The following is a 19,917-nucleotide window of genomic DNA, read 5'->3' on the forward strand; positions in this document are numbered from 1 at the left end:
TAAATTAACGTAACTGTAACAGTAACGGCAACAGTCTCACATAATTCACTTCATTAACGGGCAGCAACCCTTTAACCCCTTCTGGCCAGCTCGGAGTTCGGCATATGCAAATAATGCCGCATCATTAGAGCATTCACAGTCCAAATCCCAATCTAAATCCGAATCACAGAGCTTCGAGCCAGTGCAAGTGCAGACCCATCGAAAGGGTTGCGGTTGCGGAGAGCGCGGAGCACGTGTCTGAAAATAGTTTTTTTTTTATTTTTTTAGGGAATTTGAACCTGCGACCTCGTCTCTTCACGAATTTGCATGTGTTGTTGTTCACAGCGATTAGTGGGCCATGGATATGGAAAATTTGTTTTTGGCCATTTGTCTGCTTGCGGCTTGGCAGAGTCCTGGAAGGGTTGACAGCCAACTGAGTGCCAAAAAAATAACTTTAAAAGTCGCTTGGGCGCTGAGCTTTGCCTCACTTTTGCCAACTATTTTCCTTAAAAAACATGCAAGGGATTTGGTAACAGAACTATTTATTTAACTAAGTTGACTAAGAGCGAACTGTATTTTGGAATTCTTTATTATTTTATATTTTAATCTTTTCTATTAATTTTGTTTCAGCCTTTATTTCTGCTGGCTTATCATATGCTTGACGCCTCCAGAAATGGGCTTTCGGTTCTCTTTGCTTTTTTCCCACACACCGAGAGACGGCAAATTAAGCCACAACAAATTTGACCTTGTTAAGTTTTGCTCAAACAGTCCGCAAAGCACCAACAAAAACCCAAGAGCAAGAAAAAAAGTAAACGAAATACGAAATAAAAGCAGAAAGGAGCAAAAATCAAGCAAGGCGTCTCGCAGATTCCCAGCATTGTTTAACGACCCGACCCGCTCACATGGCCGAGCGTCGACAGGGCCGTTGCCTACCTCAGTTTGTGGCTTGTTGTTTGTGTGGCTGGCTGATCAATGGGCAGTGCCGGCATCGGGATGCTGCATCCACCGGGCATCCACGCTCAATCCACTCATAAGTCACGCCGTCGTTTTGTATCCACATCCACCGAGTCTGTGTGTGAAGCGAGGGCGGTGCTTGATAAGTGCGCAACCTGCTGCATGTGTTCCGAGGGTCTGTTGTCTGGCTCCACTTGTGGGAGACTTACAGAGACGGAAAATTTACACAGCGTTTGTGTATGTGCAAAATATATTGTAATTGTCGTCATTTATTCCTAAGCGATATCATATAATATAAGCTGAGTGTGTTGCTGGGCATAAATTATTGCCAAAGTTGCGGAAATTGATAGATAGCTTATAATATGGATGGTATATGTGAATCGAAGAATTTTAGTAGGCATTTCTTTCGAGTATTCAAGATAGACATAATTCGTCTATAAGATTTACCTGTATGTTTATTTTTCATATCCATTCATATGTGTTTTATATTTCTATTTGAGCATTAAAAAAATAATAGTCAAATCTATATTTCGTTTTATAGAAATACCCATAGTATTCCCCATTTCACAAATGTGAATATTTTCCAGGTAACAGAAAATTCTTATATATGTAAGTCAATCTAAAATATTTCCAATAAAAATGTTAACTTCTGCAATATGCGCCTCCAGCAGGCTCGAGAAAATTCCTTGCATTTCTGCGTGCATAATATAGTAATCAATAAATCACAACTAATTGTATGTATACCGGTGTATGTGTGTGCGAGTGTGTGTATAAAGTGTTAACATTTTCATAACATTCAATTAACTGCATCGACGGCCCACTGCAAGGGTTCTTGCTCAAAGAGTCCGCCACGGCGCATCACGACACCATCTATGGGCAACAAAAGCAACTACAACAGCAATAGCAACAACAACAACAGCAGAAATAACCACAGCCTACAATAAAGTGCAAGAGCGCAATGTAAAGATAAAACGCAACAACAAAGGCGAAGACAGTGTTGGAAAAAGAGCAGCAGCAAAAGCAAATGAGCAAAAAAAAAAAAAAAAACAAAAACAACTACAAGGAATCCCAGCGAAAAGAGCGCAACGATCGCCTTCTGCCATGTGTATGTGTGCGTGTGCGCGTGCGTGTGTATGCATATGGAGAAGACGGCGATGATGCGACGATGTGATTGAAACAAAACATCTTATTATTACCTACGACCGAGGAGCAGCAAAAAGAACGACCCCGTGCGACCTCGATGTGGACCTGGGACATGTACCAAAGGCAGCCAGGTACTGACTGGCCAGCAACAAAAAATACGAGGAGCGTGCAAAAACAACAAATTCCCACGCTCAGAGGCTGCCCTTTGTCCGACGTCTTCGTTGTTGTCGTTGTCTTTCGTGCCCCTCCCTTCTCCACACAGCCCGCCCCATATAAGGCGCAAGCTGGGAAACGTCCTTACCGCCCCATTCGAAGATTGTGCGAAAGCTGACCCGGCAGTGCCGAAAAAAAAAATGTTTGCGGCTTTCTTCTCCCCGTTCCTCTCTCTTGGGCTCTATCATTCTTACGCTCCATATCTGTCTCTCTCGCTCACTCACTCAAGCAAATGTTTGGCTTTTTGTTGTAGGCAGTTTTGTGATTGATTTCACTTTGGTTTCTCGGTATGCCTTTTGACTTTCACAGCTCATTGGGCTCATTGGGCTCGCAATGTCGCTCACACGATAATGCAGACTACACACATATATACGAGCACACACACACACATATAATTTTATGTAAAGCAAGGCATCCTCCACAGATTCACTCGGACACAAGCTCTGGTATACGGACAGGTTGAATATTGACAGGTATCAAGTGGTGAACGCTCATAATTATAGTATTTAGTGGTGCGTAAAATGTGATACTTATTCTTCTTCTTTTTGTGAAAATCTTTGAGGTTTTTTAAATTGACTAGGGGTACTCATGCGAAGAATGATCAATTATATGATCATTAGTTTTGATCAAGTTGCAAAATTTAACGATGTTTTTGAAGAAAGAAGAAATTTAAATTTTCCATAATATTTAATACATTTTTTTGTAAATATTTTTAATAGGCATATGTTCAACTAATTCTATATAATCATTGATTTATTTTAAAACTAGATTAAGTTACCACTAAAGCTCGCAAAAACCTTTTTCTTTTTAATATAGCATGCAAATTAAAAATTTAGAAATTATAATTATAATTTTCATTTTACTTTGAAATATACTTTTGTTTATTTCAAACACGTAAACTGCTTGTTTTTTATTTTTTCAATCATTTAATGTTTTAAAATACAACTTTTAGTCTTTTTAATTTCTTAGCTGAAATTCTTCTACGAATCACCCTAAGCTATATCCTGCCTGTCTCGATTGCTCAATATAATATAAATTTTTATTAATGTACCGTAAAATCAAAGAGCATCATACTTATGTATATTCACCGAAAGTTGAGACCAGCATCGAGCAGATGCTTGAGCTGCCCGGGAGTTCGCCTTTGAGTGCGGTGTTGTTGTTGTTGCCTGCCCGTGAAATCAGTGTTATTGATCATAGCTGCATAATCAAGTTACGAGCGCGCTTTCATTATGTTGCCAGTTGCCGAAAAGAAAGAAAAAACATCCACCACCAACAGCGGCATCATTATGCTCAGCAACATCGTCATCATGATGTTCGTCAGCAACATCATCGGCAATGACAGTTGGCTGACCAACAGGTTGCCTGTGTTTCGGCTTATGAACGTATACTCAACTTCACCACACTGCGAGGGCTGCATATTCAACACAGAGCCACAGACAATGCTCTGCGTTGGTGGTGTGGGCAGTACTGGCAGTGGTGGTGGCTTGCTACAGCTCATGTTGCTGATGGTGGATTCTTGCTGTCAACTTGTTCGACATTCGCTCGCAGCTCGCACTTGTGTACGGTCGTGTTCTCGCGTCGAATCCAATAATCTGAAACGGTTAAAAAACGTTCAAAAACTTCGACTCGCCGCTTGTCGTTGCAATTGAAATCAATTGAGTGCAATTTGCGAGTGCAAAGTTTTCTGGTGCAAAATGTTTGCCTAAGACAGTTTCGTTTAATTCATTTGTCGCGTGTGTTTGCGCGTAATCAAAGCTAAAAGCAAAACTATACACAAAACGGAAATCGGAGTCAGTTCCATCAACTTTAATCGAAAAGATAAACAAAGCTCTCACACACACATACACACACGCACCATGGCTGACGAGAGCCTGCACACAATGCCGCTGGAGCACAATATAGACTATCATATAGTCACATTGTTCGAGCGCTTAGAGGCGATGCGCAAGGATTCGCACGGCAACGCCATCAACAATCGCCTCTCGAGCACCCTGCAGGTGCCCAAGCGGAGCATGCAGGCCGAGATACGCACCCTGGAGTTCTGGAGGTGGGCATTCGACAGCATTCGAGCCATTAGCATTAGCAGTCAGTCAGTCAGTCAGTCCGCCCACAACTGTAGTCATTATCATTCGCTTTGTTCCCCCGCCTTTATTGTTTATTGTGAATTCTCACTTTTGTGGCTTTGCGTGCATAATGCAGAGGCAGACAGCCAGTCGGACGGCCAGCCAGATGTACTGTACTGTGATGCTTAACTAAGTGACATTTAAGTGGTTTGTCTCTGTGTCTGTATGTCTGGATCTTGGAGACATTTGCGGCCAAGCAATGACAAATATTTATTCCCAAGGGAATGACAATTAATTTAAATGGAAGTCAGTTCATTGATATGGTTAAACAAATTTATTACGATTATTCAGTTATTTTTAGACTTGCATGATATGATGACAGGGTATTTTCTAGTTCTAGCACTTTTTGTTTAGACTAAATAGTCTAAATGTCATTTGGCATTTATGAATATTTTTTGAAATCAGTTTACTTAATTAATAATCAATCAATTCAATTTTAATCGATAATTGCGAATTTTGAAATTATTGTTAGATTTTCATATTGACTGCAACTAGAGTTTGGCTACAGGGTATTTGTTAGTCAGACTGTATTAAAAGTCAGACTGCACAAAAAAAAAATGCCTGAAAATAATTAATTAGAAAACTTGACGGCTTAAAAGTTTTTTTTTTAATAATTGTATGTAATAATTGTAATAATATATTAAATTGATAATAATAGAAAAATTGTTTAACAGAATACAATTTATAATTAAATTATGACATATTGAATAATCATATTATTATTACTACTATAATAAGAATATTATAAATAGAAAATATAATAATTTATCTCATTCTGTTAAGCAATCGTTCTCTAACCATTTTTAATTCCTTAACTTAAAACTTTAAACTTTCCATAAACGATTTCTGATACTTTCATCTAGTTAAACCGTTTTTAACATAATTAAAATGCAGATTAATTTTTTTAAAGAATTTTTATTACCATTCTTTAATCGTTTTCCTTCAAATATCTGCTGACGGTCAGTTTTATATATGAATTTAATGCCCGCTTCATTAAAAGTCCATAAAGTAATTAAATTGCAGCAATGCTCTGGACAGCGCAGTTTAAATAAGTTCTCCTGCTGGTCCTCCCCTTCTTCTTCTTCTTCTTCACCTTTGTTGGCTTACATTAATTATTTTTGTACATTTTTTAAATTTAAACGAAAATTCACCTCAAATAAGCTGCGTATGTCCGTGACAGCAGTTATTCACCAAAAAAAAAAAAAAAAAAAAAAAAATAAATAAAAAAAAAAAAAATATATATATATATATATATATATATATATATATTAGAGTCGAAGCCCCAAGTAGAAGCCCCAATTAGGGAGCAGCGGAATAATGCAAAAGTTAAACAAGAAATTTGATGGAAATTAACAAATGCAAAGTTCTGGCAAACCAAATTGCAGCTGGAGCTGGCAATGTTTATGTTGCCATCGCAGCAGTTTGTTTGATTTTTTCGTTATCGCAAAAATGCGAAGGGAGCAAGGAGGAGTGGGAGTAGCAGGAGGATGGGTAAGGGAGCAGAGAACTGGAGGGACAGAGTAAGAGAAGGCGGAGGAGCAGCAGAAGGAGGTTGGAGAGGGTGCAGGGGCAGAAGAGTAGCGTAGCAGGAGGTGCAGCAGGAGAGGGCAGAGGAGCAGTATTTGCCTGCTGTCATGGAGGGCGTTGTCCATTTGTTTTTTATGTTTTCTGGTTGTCCAGCAACAACGACGACGACGACGCCCCGGGCAATCGGTAGCTGCTGTCTCTCAGTCTCAGTCTCTGTTGGCTTTTTGGTTGCGGAACCTCAAAGCTAACTGCCCCCATCTCTCTGTCCCTCTCTCTCTCTCTTTATCCCTCTATCTCTGTGTGTGTGCATAATTGTCATTGGGCTTGAACAAGGCGCACATTGTGTTTGCAATTTGTAGCGCAACATAATTTCTTGAATATTTACTTAAATCATATGAAATGACGTGCCCCAACTGAAGTATCTTGCTTTAACCCGCCTTCCTCTTTGCCTCTTCTTGCAGATCCATCATCAGCGAGTGCCTCGCCTCGTTCCTCTATGTGTTCATCGTATGCGGCGCTGCGGCGGGCGCCGGTGTGGGTGCCAGTGTTTCATCCGTGCTCCTGGCCACGGCGCTCGCCTCCGGCTTGGCGATGGCAACATTAACACAGTGCTTTTTGCATATATCGGGTAAGCCAACGAAACAAAAACAAAAACAAAGACAAAAACAAACAGACGAATAAACAGGCGACAAGTGTTGCATGTTGCTTGTTGTTGTTGCTGTTGAGGGTCTACAAACTCTGCCGTGGGAATTTCTTTGCCACCAACCAAACAGCAGCAGCAACAGCCACAAAAACCCCATTTCACATATATTTCGTTGGGTCTTTGTGCGGCGTCACCTATTGAAAGGAGTATATAGGTTTGCCTGTACAAATTTTCGAAAGACTCAACGCAAGAGAGTCGAAGCTTTAGGTAGGCCCAGAGACCAGAGCTTGAGATATTTTGAAACTTTAGCTATATGATCCTTGTTAGCTATTGGTGGAAGTTTTAAGAATTTTATCAAATAGATATATACCTAAAAATTTAATTGTTGATGCCTGTTGGGAAAATCGGAAAATATCCAAATAAAACTTACGAAAATCTACTTAGAATATTTTTAAAACGCTGTTAAAATATTTATTTAATTCAAATTGAATTAATAATATAGTATTGCATATTACATGAATATATTTGAAGTAGAGTCTTTCATATATATTTTTTAGTTGTTTTGTTTTTAATTTTATATGCATCTATACATTTTTTATGTTAATTATTATTTATATGTCTTTCATAACTTTTATTTATTTATTTATTTATTTATTTATTTTTTTTTAAATATAACAATAATTTTTAAAATTTAAATTAAATTTTTGATTATTGAATTTCGCACAAGTCGCTTAAGCAGTCGTTTGTATTTAATATTTTCTATTTTTATTTCACTCAACTTTATATAATTTTTATATAATTTATTATTTAAAATTTTATATTACATTGGACTTTACACGAATATGTAGTAGTTAGGAATACCCCATTTTTAATCATTTTATATTTCATTGAACCTTGCTCGAGTATTATGCAGTCAGCTACACCCCACATCAATTTTACTATTTGTTTTCTTTTTATATTTATGTATTTTATTCTCTCTATTTTTTTTTTTTTTTTTTTTTTTTTTTTTTTGTAATTTTCGAAAAGCCAACGCACTGTGGTTGTCGCCCGCGTCTGCGATTCCGTCTCCTGCCCCTGGGCTCCCACTCCTGCTGCGGCTTCCCCTTGCTTTTTCAAGCGCCTTGGCTGCACTCAGCCGAGGAGACGCTCTTATCTGTGGCGGGCGCACTTGCACTGGCCTCTCTGTCATTTTTCACTGTTCTCTGTACAACTTCCTCGTGTATTTGTTCATCTGCGTTGACATTCGGGGCAATTAAATGTTGCCACAAAAGGCGGGGAAGTTGGGGCCAGGGCGTACGTATGTAGGGAGAACATGTGTTCTTGATTTCGCCTTTAAGTTGCATTCTGTATAACTGTAAATATATATAAGTGTATGCGCATATATACATGTATGTTATATGTTTTCCTTTTCACAGCCAATTGGCTGCACATTAAGTTATGAACACAGTCCCTCAATCCAGCGCATAAAAAATAATATTCCACGAAAGTGTCAAAATGTTATTTAACGGTTTTCAGAGCGAGAGGGGATGCACACCATATATATAGTTTTATAATAGATTGAACTGAAAATAAACACATCTGACAAAGAAGCAGGAGAATGAAATATTTTATTTAAAAAAAAAAAAAATACATATAATAAAGTCAATTATAGTAATCTAAAATTTTTTAAATTTCATTTTGTTTAAAGTTCTATTCTAGCTACACTTTATATGATTTTCTCATCTGCATAGACCTCATTATATTATAAACTTTCTTTGACAGCTTTTACTTTTTTCTGAGCATAATCTACCTGGATCGTTTGCCACTTTTCCTTTCTTGTTAAATATTTAATCATTAATCCACTTATCAACAATTTTGTTTTACTCTCGCACCACAGGCGCTCACATCAATCCCGCCGTAACTTTGGCCTGCTGCGTTATCCGCAGCATCTCCCCCATACGTGCGGCGATGTACATGACCGCCCAATGCGGCGGAGGCATAGCGGGTGCCGCTCTGCTCTATGGGTGAGTCACACAAATATTATCGAATTATTTATGCAATAGATTTGATGATTAATGGATACTAATGAGGTTTCTAAAATACTAGAAAATTAACTCTTTATATGACTATAATCCTGCGATAACTAGACTTTGCTGTAAACATTGAAATGTTTTTTATAATTTAAAATATATAATTGTATATATTTGGTTTAGTCCCAGGTTCTTAACTGTATCGCTGCTGGGCAAGGTACATCTATAAATGATAGCCATGGAGCTTATAAAATATTATAATTCATTTTTAGCAAATATATTTATATATTATAGTATTTTTCGTCAAAAACTAACTCTGATATATATTAAGAACTATCCCATTATCGTTCCATTTCATCAAATTACAGCAATTCATTTAAAATAAATATAGAAAATTTAGTAGTCACATAAAAATTTAAAAATGTATCTAAAAATATTTGGTATATAATAAATATATACATAAATATAATATATGTATATAAAAAATATAGTTAAAATTGTAAATTATAATAATATTAACAAGAAGCAAACATTTAGAAATTTCCTAGAGAAATCTATTTTTGATTCAGAAATAGTCGAAATACTAAATTAAGAGCTTCATACAGAGAACTTGATTATTAATTCAAAGTTATTAAATTATATGAGTTAATAAACAATAATCACATAGCTTAATTTAATAATTATGTCGTCTAATAACAATAACAAATAATCATTTAGTGTTTAGTAACGTCCTTTTTTCGCTCAGTGTAATCAGAAATGAATTGCCAAATCAAGTCCTTGAGTCTGTCTGCAATCAGATTCCAAGTATTTCCAAATGACTTCAGAGCACTCGATCCAATGCCCACGGCCTCGCCCTTACTTGATGGTACTTTAATAACGCCCAGTTACAAATTTCCATATAAAATGTCCATTGAGCATGAAATTCATTTCGTTGTAAAAGTATGTTTGTATGTTCGACCCGAGCTTGAGACAGGATATGCCTATGCTAACAGCAATTTCCGAATTAAATTCAACAAGGTGCTCAATGTCACTCGAAAATCCTAACGGCCGATGCGGTGACTGTACCAAAAGGACACACTTTGCCCAAAAATCATTTACAGGAAATACGTAGTTTGTGTGTGCAAAAAAAAAAAAAAAAAATTAGAAAGATGAAGAAGAAATCGAAATAAATAGGGGAACAGCCAGAGGAATGTATAAATAGGATATGCAGGTAAAATGCTCTATCCTACGCACACACACACACACACGCATGCACAGAGCTGTAAGCACCTGCATAGAGCGCAGGTAGTAACTTAGCTAGGAGTTGAGCTCACTCTCCCACTCTCTCTCTCTCTGTCTCTCTCCTACTCCCACGTTTATCTCAGCTAGGGCGAAAACATCTGCCGACGTGATTTCCCATTTTTGTTGAAAATTCGTTTGCTGTCAGGACCGGATTCCTTCCTTTGTCGTGGCCAGGCAACATGTGCTGCCTAGATACACACACACACACATGCACACATACGCACTCCTTACAGTGCGTATCCAAATCTTTGTAGCTCCTGTCAGCGTCTTTTATGCCTAGCTGACAAACACTGCGCAGGATATGCGTGTGGAATATCAGTCTTTGTGCACGTCAAAGGCAATAGATAGATATATATATCTCCCTATATATATAGAGATAGAGCATAAACAATGAAGCAGAACCAAAAATATATATTTGCTGCTGCGCAGCGCTCCAATTTTTTCTCTGCTCTGTTTTGTTGTACGTTGAACTCCTTTTTGGAAAGTTAATGCGCCTGCGCAGCCTGCCCCTGACTCGCTCTGGGTCTGTGCAACATCTGTTTCTTTGGCTCCTTTTTTCGTGTTTGCTATACATTTATACATATACACATATATGTATATATTTTTTTGTTTTAAGTGCATTGGCATCTTTACTTTCTACCGTGGCGCAATCCGAGTAGCCGCTGCAGCCATGAAACATGTTCCAGCTGCCAGGGCCGATCAGGTTCGCATCTTCTTCTGCTTTTTACTCCATATATGTATGTAGTTTGTATCTGCGGAAGGGTCTCCACTCGCAGGCAGCTCCAGTTGTTTTTTAGTCGAAACATATGTTTCCAAAAGTATTTTAGAGCGTGTGTGTGTGTGTGTGTGTGCGTGTGTTGATTAATTGGTTTAGATTTGGCAGTCGATTTTGTGGCTTTTGGGCGTCTTTTGAGTTGAGTTGAGTTGAATTTTTTGGCTCAGTTTGATTGATGAGCTTCTAGCCGAGATTGAAGCCGATACAAAAACTAACGATGTCTCGCAGCCTAATCGATGCGTGAAATTGAGTGCGAATTCTTGTGGTTTCTGAGAATAAAGTTGGAAATTCATTTAGACAGCTGCAGAGGTTTGAATTTTGTATAAAATTGAGGGCTACCAGATAAATGGTTTCCATGGCAAAATGCATAATATATATAAAATATATTGATTAATCATTTAGCTTGAGTCTATTGTATAAACATTTAAAGCGTATTGTTTTTTTAAGCCACATACCTTAAGTTGGCGTGTCTCTTTTTAACTCATAGCTGAAAGGTAATGCGTTAAGTGCTGCGCCTTGCCGCCAGATGGCGCTAATATCACAAGGTTTTGGTACATTCGCCTGTAAATTTCAATTTAAATGAGAATATCTGGTTTAGAATTTCGCGTTTGTTCAACTGAAAGTATTTGCAAATCCAAAATATTTTCACTTACAAAATTCGCTCTAAATTTTTATTTACAAATTTATTTAATGAGTTTTTAGTTTAATTTAAAAAATATAGTCAAAGAAATTTGCACTTTTAAACTGTTTATATATACATGTTTTCGATATGCTTACATAGAATTAATTATAGATTTTGTAGGAATATATAAAGGAAAAATATAAATAGACATGTTAACTGCTTCACTCAGGGTTTCATAAGATTATTTGTAGTATTTCATTATTTATTAAATTTCTATTGCTTGATTTCGCATATCACATATGTATTACGCCTAGAAATTAGAAAAGAGGAAGTGAAACTCGAACATAAATACTAGATAAACTATATGAGTCCCAACAGTAGAAATAAAACTCGATAGATGATAGCCACATAAATCCCAACAGTAGCATAGTTTACAGATAAGAGTTGTCTGACATGTAAATGATATTATTATGATTATCATAATGTACAGATTTCCTCTATAGAAACATGCCCATGCAGACACTTGTTCAGCCTCCTCGCTGTGACATATCAATTGCCTCCACCCCAATTGTCAGACGCAGCCAAGGGGCACTTGAGGCGCAGGCTTTATTATTATTATTTCTACATTTTAAGTAAAAACTCTTCAAAATAACATCATGACATGCGTGGGCCACGCATGCATTTGTTGTTTTTGCTTCTTTTTTTTTTTTTTTTTTAAGTATCGATATCCGGCTCTCGCCTGCTTAGTTGTTATTGTTATGCGCGCTGCGTTCTGGAGGATATTCAATGAGGATATTTGAGTTGGTTTGCTTGGATTTTGCTTTTATTCTTGACCGTCGACAAAACGTGCGCCAAGCACGTTCCAAAATATGCCTTTTCAGTAAAAATGATGAGAGATAAAAATCAGGTAGAGCCCGCCAGACCGCCAGAAAGCAAGCAAGCAAAACTGCATAATTACCATTGGCCTTTGTTCAGCTCGACGTCGTTTGTATCTTCGTCTTCGTCTTCAATCTACTCGCCGATCCATCCCTTTAGCGTCTTCAGCTCCCTCTCGGTTGTTGCGCCGGCGCAGGATGCGACAGAAACTTGAAATCAAACACGTGTCGCTGCCGCTCGCTGGTTGGTCAGCACGAAAGGGCAGCTGGAACTGTCGGGCACTTAAACGAGCTCAAAGCCTGCCAGGCACACCTGCCGCCCAAAAAAACACAACAAAAATTGAAAAGAAGAGAAAAAAAATACAGTAGTTTCCTCTGATAGCAACAGCAGAAAAGAGATACAAAAAAAAAAAAAAAAAAAAAAAAAAACAGGATTTTCGAGTCGAAATTTGAATTTAAAATGCAGCGAAACGAAATGAAACGTTACGAGCTGCCGCCAGGGAGCTGAAATCGCAGCCAGTGCCTTCATTATCGATTCGTATGTGGGGCATGTTGCATGCGGCATGGGGCATGGCGTCTTTCTGGCCAGTTGCCCAAAATCAATTCGTGTCACATAGAGGCAATTGAATTACGTTTTTGATGCCGCCCGCTAACAGCTTATCGCTGGCAACATGAAAATGGCATCCTGTACGCCGCTTCCGGTTGTTCCACACACATACACACACACAGTAACAAATAAAAATGAAACATTGCACAGCTGGTCCAGGCGTGCAATCCAACCGTAAAGATCTTCTTCTATGCATGCGCCACACTTGCCGTCGATTAGTTTGATTGTGGTGCAAATTTTGAGTCAATTGTTGCACGTTGAAATTTATAATTAATTGCCATGTGGCAGAGTCAATAAATTGCATTTACCGCATGCATATTTATGTGGTATTTTCATTGTCTGCTGCAGCATGATGAATTTCTCTTGAATATACAATTTAAGTGCAATTGAAATTGGCAAATTTGTTGCAGATAAAACAATAATAAATGCTTCAAGTGTTGCACGTAAATATTATGTTTGCTGCAATATCAGATTGGGATGTGAAATGCCAGAGGTATTTGTCCCGGTAAACGTGCCCTTTGACATCTAGAAGGAGCGGGCGACCTCAGCCGTCATTCCTTAAACCTCGAACCGCAAACAGTTGCAGCGTGTTGCACATAGCACATAACCTCACTCTTCATTACGGATGTGGCATCAAGAAATGTGTGCTTGTGTCCTTTTCACACAACTTTTGCAGCTTTATATATGTATGTACGTGTAGGTGTGTCTGCTTCTTGTTTCTCTTGTTCTCTTGTTTGTTTGCCTTTTTATCGTGCACCAACAATTTTGTTCGGTTAGCAAAGGGAAGCTGCTAAGCTTAACGGCACATAAACTTCTGGCTACATTTTGCTATTTCCTGCTACTTAACTGTAGTTGTGTGTATGGTGTGTGGGTGTGCTCGCTGTTTGTTTGTTGTTGCTGCAAAATTAGCACTTTATACATTTATGAGCAAACAAGCCGGGACAAGAAAATAAACTCAAAAATCAAACTAAGGCAGCCATAAGCAAAGCCGTGTTTTACTATGATTTCCTTTAGTTAGGCATTTAATAATCTTATGGATGTATGTATGTGTTAGAGCCAGAGGCAACATGGAAGGATAAACTTTAATGTTGTATTTAAATTTATCATTTTATAATCAGCCATGTCGATTTAGTGCTTATTTTTCCAAATATCCTTTTTGTGAAATTTTGGTTAGTCGTGTATGCAATTTATATCGATATATTGTTTTGCATTAGTACCAGCTCTAGTTCCTTGTTGGGATTAATTAGTTGATTTTCCTTATTCATTCAAAAGTCCTTTATATCGACTTTTTTTCAAACTATCGATCATATGTGGCATTTTGCTTAAGCATCGATATATATATGTATATAGATTCGTATCAGCTCTAACTACTAATTGCAGTTATCCATTGCTATTACAATCATGACAAAAAGAATCTCCTAGTCAGGCATTACGATAACTTCTTTATTATGTTTTTCCTGCTTTGGTGCGATCTGAACTTGAGCTTAGGCTTTCAGCCAAGTGACAAATTGTTATGGCTAGCCGCACTTTGTGTACACACAGCATATGACTATGAAATATTATATATAAATATTTTATATATCAAATGTCTTTCAAATATTTCTGCTTTTTGTTTGCACGTCTTCTTTACTATTCTTTATTGGCAGAGTGTTATTTGGTAGCAAAGCTGGCGTTTATTGCCGCTAAGCCGGCATATTTCACCTTTTCACTAGCTTTTCTGGCATTCATGCCGACACGTTCTCTCTCTCTCTCTCTCTCTCTCTCTCTCTCACTCGCTCGCTCACTCGCTGCTCTACTCAATGCCATTTGCTGCAACTGCGCCACTATTTGCTCAACTACTTTGAAGTGCATTGCGAAAGCGTTTATTTCCGGATTTTCACAGTTATTCAATGTTCCGGAGATGATGTGCAATTGCCATTGCGGCAATGTGCGCTTCCCCACTTGTTATAGAAAGCATCGCAAATATTTGTTCAACAGCACTTATGACGTGTAAAAGTGTGGGATTTACCAACACTGTTATGCACTTGGATTCGGTAAATTTTCTCTATTTGCGTGCCTGAGCCACATAAAAAAATAGTTTGCATTTATTTATTTAACATGCATTCAAAAATACTATATATTTATGCGATATGCGTTTCTTAATGCTTTCCATTAAACAGCGGAGTTTTGTACTCAACACTTGCAATTGGATTGGTTTATTTAAGCAAGCTTTAGGCAGTGGAGAGTAAACTACTTTGATTATATATTATTATTATTATTATTATGAATTGTGTGTGTTTTTTTTTTTTTTAATACATACAATATTTTCAATATTTACAATATTATATATTTGTTATATAGAAATATTTATTCGACAGATTTGATCATGAATTGAATTTGTATGTTTTCTATAAAATTTTAAGTATTTAAATTATCATAAGACCAATATAATAATATTATTTTCTTCATTGGAGAGAGATAATAAAATATTTGTATTATTTATGAGATAATTTTTGAATTGAATTTTGAGTTAAGTAGATTTTTATATTGGAACGAGCTAAAAAATTATTTTTACTATATTTATTATTTGACACAAATTATCATGAATTCAATTTATCAAATTTGTACTCATGTTTTAGCTCTTATCATTCGATTGCTTAATAATAACTAATAAATTGAATAGGCGTATCAACATCATCTTATAAACTCAACTTTGATATATGATCGATTTCAATTATAGGCGAGAACAAAGTTAACTCTGACAGAGCCAAGTTGAGAGCAGCTGCATGTGGGTGAACTCATTAGTAGTAACGCAAAAGTTAAATTGTTCATAAATCTTGGAGGAGACGAAAAAAAGTTGTGCTACCGCGCACAGCCTAGACGTAGGCAACAACTTTTGTCACTTTTGCCAATTGAAACTTTGGCAATATAAATTATGTGCCAGTAGCTTCACCCATACATATATATACATATACGTATGTGTATGTGTGTGAACTGGGGTGAACAAACTGTTGTAGGCAATTTCGTAAGAGCTCAACCTTGGGTTACAATATTCTATATGTTTTTATAGTATCTAGAGCATATGATTAGTTAACTTTAGTCAATCCCAAATCAGTATTATAATAAATAATTCTCACTCTCTCTCTCTCTCTCTCTCTCTCTCTCTCTCTCTTTCTCGTACTTTTACAGTGTCACAGTGCCGGGGTATCAGGGCAATCTGCAGGCGGCAATCTCTCACAGTGCCGCATTGGCCGCCTGGGAACGTTTCGGTGTTGAGTTCATACTCACCTTTGTCGTGGTGCTCTGCTATTTCGTCTCCACGGATGCCATTAAGAAGTTCATGGGCAATTCGGCGTTTGCCATCGGTGCGGCGTACAGCGCCTGTTGCTTTGTGTCGGTAAGTTTGACATTGATAATGATGCTTAAAGGAATGCTACAGCACAAAAATCTAGAGACTCGAAACTCTCAACTCGCAACTTCAGACTTGAGAGTTGAAAAACGCACCTGCCGTTTGCGCATTTTTATGGTGCAAAAATCGCAGCATGACAGGCACCAGGCACCAGGCCCAGATCCAGACTCAGACCCAGTCAAACTCACAGTCAACAAAAGGGACCGAGAAATTGGTCGAGATAATTAATTTAGCCCAAGTCAGGGTCGAGCGCGTCTCGAAACGTTGTTGTCCAGAAATTAAAAGCAAATATTTAGCCAGTTTATTTATTTATTTTCCTTTTTTTTTTTTCTTTAGCCACACAATAAAAATGAAATTTATATTGATTTGAATTACGATTTCAGGCTTGCGATAATAATTGAACACGCAATCATAAAATGAATTTTAGACAATTTATCCGAATTGGAATTCGTTGAAAACTGAAAAATGTTGAAGGCTTTGAGCTGCTGCAGCTGCTTCAAGGTTCATATATGAGTTTTGAAAATCTGAAAGAATTTCTTGAAAGAATTTTTAAAATCTGATTTACAAATTGCTTGAAAACTAAAGGAAGATTTCTTGATTATAAAATACTTTAATGACTGATTTATTGGAAAAAACTGAAGCTTTTTTATTTATGTAGATTTACATATATACTGGGTTAGAAATTTGGCAAAAACTCAAAATAATTAAACTTGGCTTATTTTTCTCGGCTTTTACACTTTCTATGCACTACAGACAGTTATGAAACGGCTTCCAAACTGCCCATAGGCCAGAGAGAAGCAGCTTTGCATTTGATCATTTCGAGAGCGTTCATATGCTTAGATATATCAATTTATTTATTAGACGTTAGAGTTAATGCAAGCTCTTAAGCATTAGCTCACTCAACATTGGGCACTGGCGATATTTTTCAGTGAGAGTATATTGACTAACTGGGGAAAATTGTGATACACTGCTCAACTCAGTCCTAAAAATATACAGATATAAGCATACAATTAGCATTCTCTTCAATTAAAATCCCTTACACAATTTCCTTTCTCTTCAGCCAAGATTGAAATTAGCTCCACACCCTTACGCCTTGCCAAAGCCTCACTTTAGAGTCTTCCAATTTCCACATTCTTTCCATTTTCTAACACTCTTATTTTCCCTCTTCTTCCATTGCAGATGCCCTATCTGAATCCGGCGCGCTCCTTGGGTCCATCGTTTGTGCTGAACAAATGGGATAATCATTGGGTGTATTGGTTTGGTCCGCTCGTCGGCGGCATGGCATCCGGCCTGGTGTATGAGCATATATTCAGCTCGCGACGCAGCGCGCGCCATGCCAAGGGCAGCATTGACAACGACTCCAGCTCCATACACTCCGAGGATGAGCTGAACTACGACATGGACATGGAGAAGGCGAACAAGTATCAGCAGTCGCAGGGCACCTATCCGCGCGGCCAGACGAATGGGGCGGGGGCCACAGCTGGTCAGCATGCCGCTGCCACTTTGCCGCCCATGGGCGTGGTCGGCGCTGGAGCCGGCAACTACTGTCAGAATCTGTACACCGCACCGCCGCTCTCCTCGAAGTACGACCAGCAGCAGCAGCAGCAGGAGCCGCTCTACGGCGGCACTCGCTCGCTCTACTGTCGCTCGCCCACGCTGACGCGCAGCAACTTGAATCGCTCGCAGTCGGTGTACGCCAAGAGCAACACGGCCATCAATCGTGACATTGTGCCTCGTCCCGGACCACTGGTGCCAGCGCAGAGCCTCTATCCCATGCGCACGCAACAGCAGCAGCAGCAACAGCAGCAACATCACCAGCAGGCCGTCTCGGCAACCCAATCGTCGCATCTGCAGAATCAGAACGTGCAGAATCAGATGCAGCAGCGCACCGAGAGCATCTATGCCATGCGCGGCTCTATGCGCGGACAGCAGCAACCATTGCAGCAGCAGCAACAGCAACAGCAGCAGCAGCAGCAACAGGCGCCAGTTGGCATGCAGCAGCAATTGCAGCCACCGCAGCAGCACATGTCGGAGCCACAGGCGCAACCACAGGGCTTCCAGCCGGTCTACGGCTCACGCAACAATCCCACACCCCTGGACGGCAATCACAAGTTCGAACGTCGGGATCAACAGCAACAGCAACAGCAGCAGCAGCAACAGCAACTCTATGGCATGACCGGTCCGCGCAATCGCGGACAGTCGGCGCAATCCGATGACAGCTCGTATGGCTCGTATCATGGCTCGGCAGTCACGCCGCCAGCGCGTCATCCCAGCGTGGAGCCGTCGCCGCCGCCCCCGCCCATGCTGATGTACGCCCCACCGCCGCAGCCCAATGCAGCGCATCCACAGCCCATACGAACGCAGTCGGAGCGCAAGGTGAGCGCGCCCGTCGTTGTCTCCCAGTCGGCTGCCTGTGCTGTCACCTATACCACATCCCAGATGCCCCCAACGATCACGACAACAACAGCACAACAACAGCAACAGCAACAACAGCAGCAGCAGCAGCAGCAGCAACAAATGATGATGCAACAGCAACAGCAGCAACAGCAACAGCAGCAGGCACATCAGCAACATTATGGCATGTTGCCGTTACGACCGAACTGAAAGCGGCTGTCGTGGGGCCCCGTTACGACGCCGCCGCCAACGATACACGCCGCCCTCGCAATTCATCCCACGGGCACCATGACCCTTCACAGCTGCAGCCTGGCCAAGCAGAGCAGCTTGTTTTAGCTCCCAGAGAAGAGTAAATCGGGCATCCAAAGGAAATGTACGCAAAGTCCTAGAATTTAATTAAACAAAAAAAAAATCAATTAAGTGCAGTTGAATTAGATATATATATATACAAATTATATATAGACCTGAATGTATTATTCATATACGACAAGTGAGAAGGAACTCATACCTAGCAGCAGCAGCAACATCGATTATCATAAGCAACATACATATAACTATATAGCCCATAATCCATCTAAAATATTACTATGCTCATAATCCATAAATCGCATAACATATTCACCAGTCACATAGACATAGACATATTCACCCATTTGCTTAAACTTATCGTATTTCGTTATCCCAATATTAGGGAATTACATATTTCAGTTAAATCCACATCGAATTACATTTTTATATAGCCAACCAAATTTCTCGACTGAATCGCAGACGACCTAATATTATCTCGAAAATACATACATACTTAATCTTTTATCAACCCTATTTTTTTTAATCCTTAAATTTTACTTTCAATTTTAGTTTTTTCTAATATAGAAGGTCTTAAAATGAATGTATATATAGTATTTGCATCTATACTGATGACTATTTAGTTTAAATGCTATCATTAACAGCTTAACCATATATGAATGTAAATGTTAGGATAGATAAGCAGAAAAGTCGACATCTATATAGCATATACCGTAGAAAATAACCATTAAACGCTCTTTATTAATTTTAAGTATTATAGTCTGTATAAATAATAAATACAAAGATATACATATATATATATATATATATACTTTATATATATATATATCAAATATAAGAACTGTTCTGTAACCTAGAAAGAAATGTTGATCTAAATTAAATTCAATTAGCGCTTGCAAAAACAGCAACCGACTTTTTTTTACAAAATTGGGAGTATATAATCTGAATCTTGAATGGGGCGAAAGAATAAAAGGCAATTTTTTATATATAATATATATAAACATATATATAATATATATAAACATAATAATAATAAATAAAAGCTATAAAATCCCGCCTTTAAATCGAAAATGTCAAT

General features: G+C 38.5%; 1 protein-coding gene and 1 long non-coding RNA gene across 2 annotated transcripts; both read left to right on the forward strand.

Moving 5' to 3' along the window:
- Positions 1-514: 514 nt before the first annotated feature.
- LOC116803980 lies at positions 515-3,097 on the forward strand. The gene is made up of 3 exons (XR_004364020.2): positions 515-1,542; positions 1,605-2,801; positions 2,870-3,097. It is a non-coding gene; the product is annotated as an uncharacterized LOC116803980 (long non-coding RNA).
- A 724-nt stretch (positions 3,098-3,821) lies between these two features.
- On the forward strand, positions 3,822-19,199 carry LOC6576824 (neurogenic protein big brain). Its single transcript, XM_002002773.4, has 5 exons — positions 3,822-4,336; positions 6,401-6,567; positions 8,459-8,585; positions 15,920-16,127; positions 17,319-19,199. The coding sequence occupies exons 1-5, from the start codon at positions 4,146-4,148 to the stop codon at positions 18,741-18,743; spliced, it is 2,118 nt and encodes a 705-aa protein (XP_002002809.3). The 5' UTR covers positions 3,822-4,145; the 3' UTR covers positions 18,744-19,199.
- The last annotated feature ends 718 nt before the right edge of the window (positions 19,200-19,917 follow it).

Source organism: Drosophila mojavensis, unplaced genomic scaffold (assembly GCF_018153725.1).
Source record: "Drosophila mojavensis isolate 15081-1352.22 unplaced genomic scaffold, ASM1815372v1 contig_36, whole genome shotgun sequence".
In the NCBI taxonomy this organism is placed as follows: domain Eukaryota; kingdom Metazoa; phylum Arthropoda; class Insecta; order Diptera; family Drosophilidae; genus Drosophila; species Drosophila mojavensis.

Excerpts from the sequence above, each read along its gene's own strand:
- LOC6576824 (XM_002002773.4), top strand. The coding sequence starts at position 4,146 with ATGGCTGACGAGAGCCTGCACACAATGCCGCTGGAGCACAATATAGAC. Across the intron at positions 4,337-6,400 it reads CGCACCCTGGAGTTCTGGAG|ATCCATCATCAGCGAGTGCC; the intron begins GTGGGCATTCGA and ends CTCTTCTTGCAG. Across the intron at positions 16,128-17,318 it reads GCGCCTGTTGCTTTGTGTCG|ATGCCCTATCTGAATCCGGC; the intron begins GTAAGTTTGACA and ends CTTCCATTGCAG.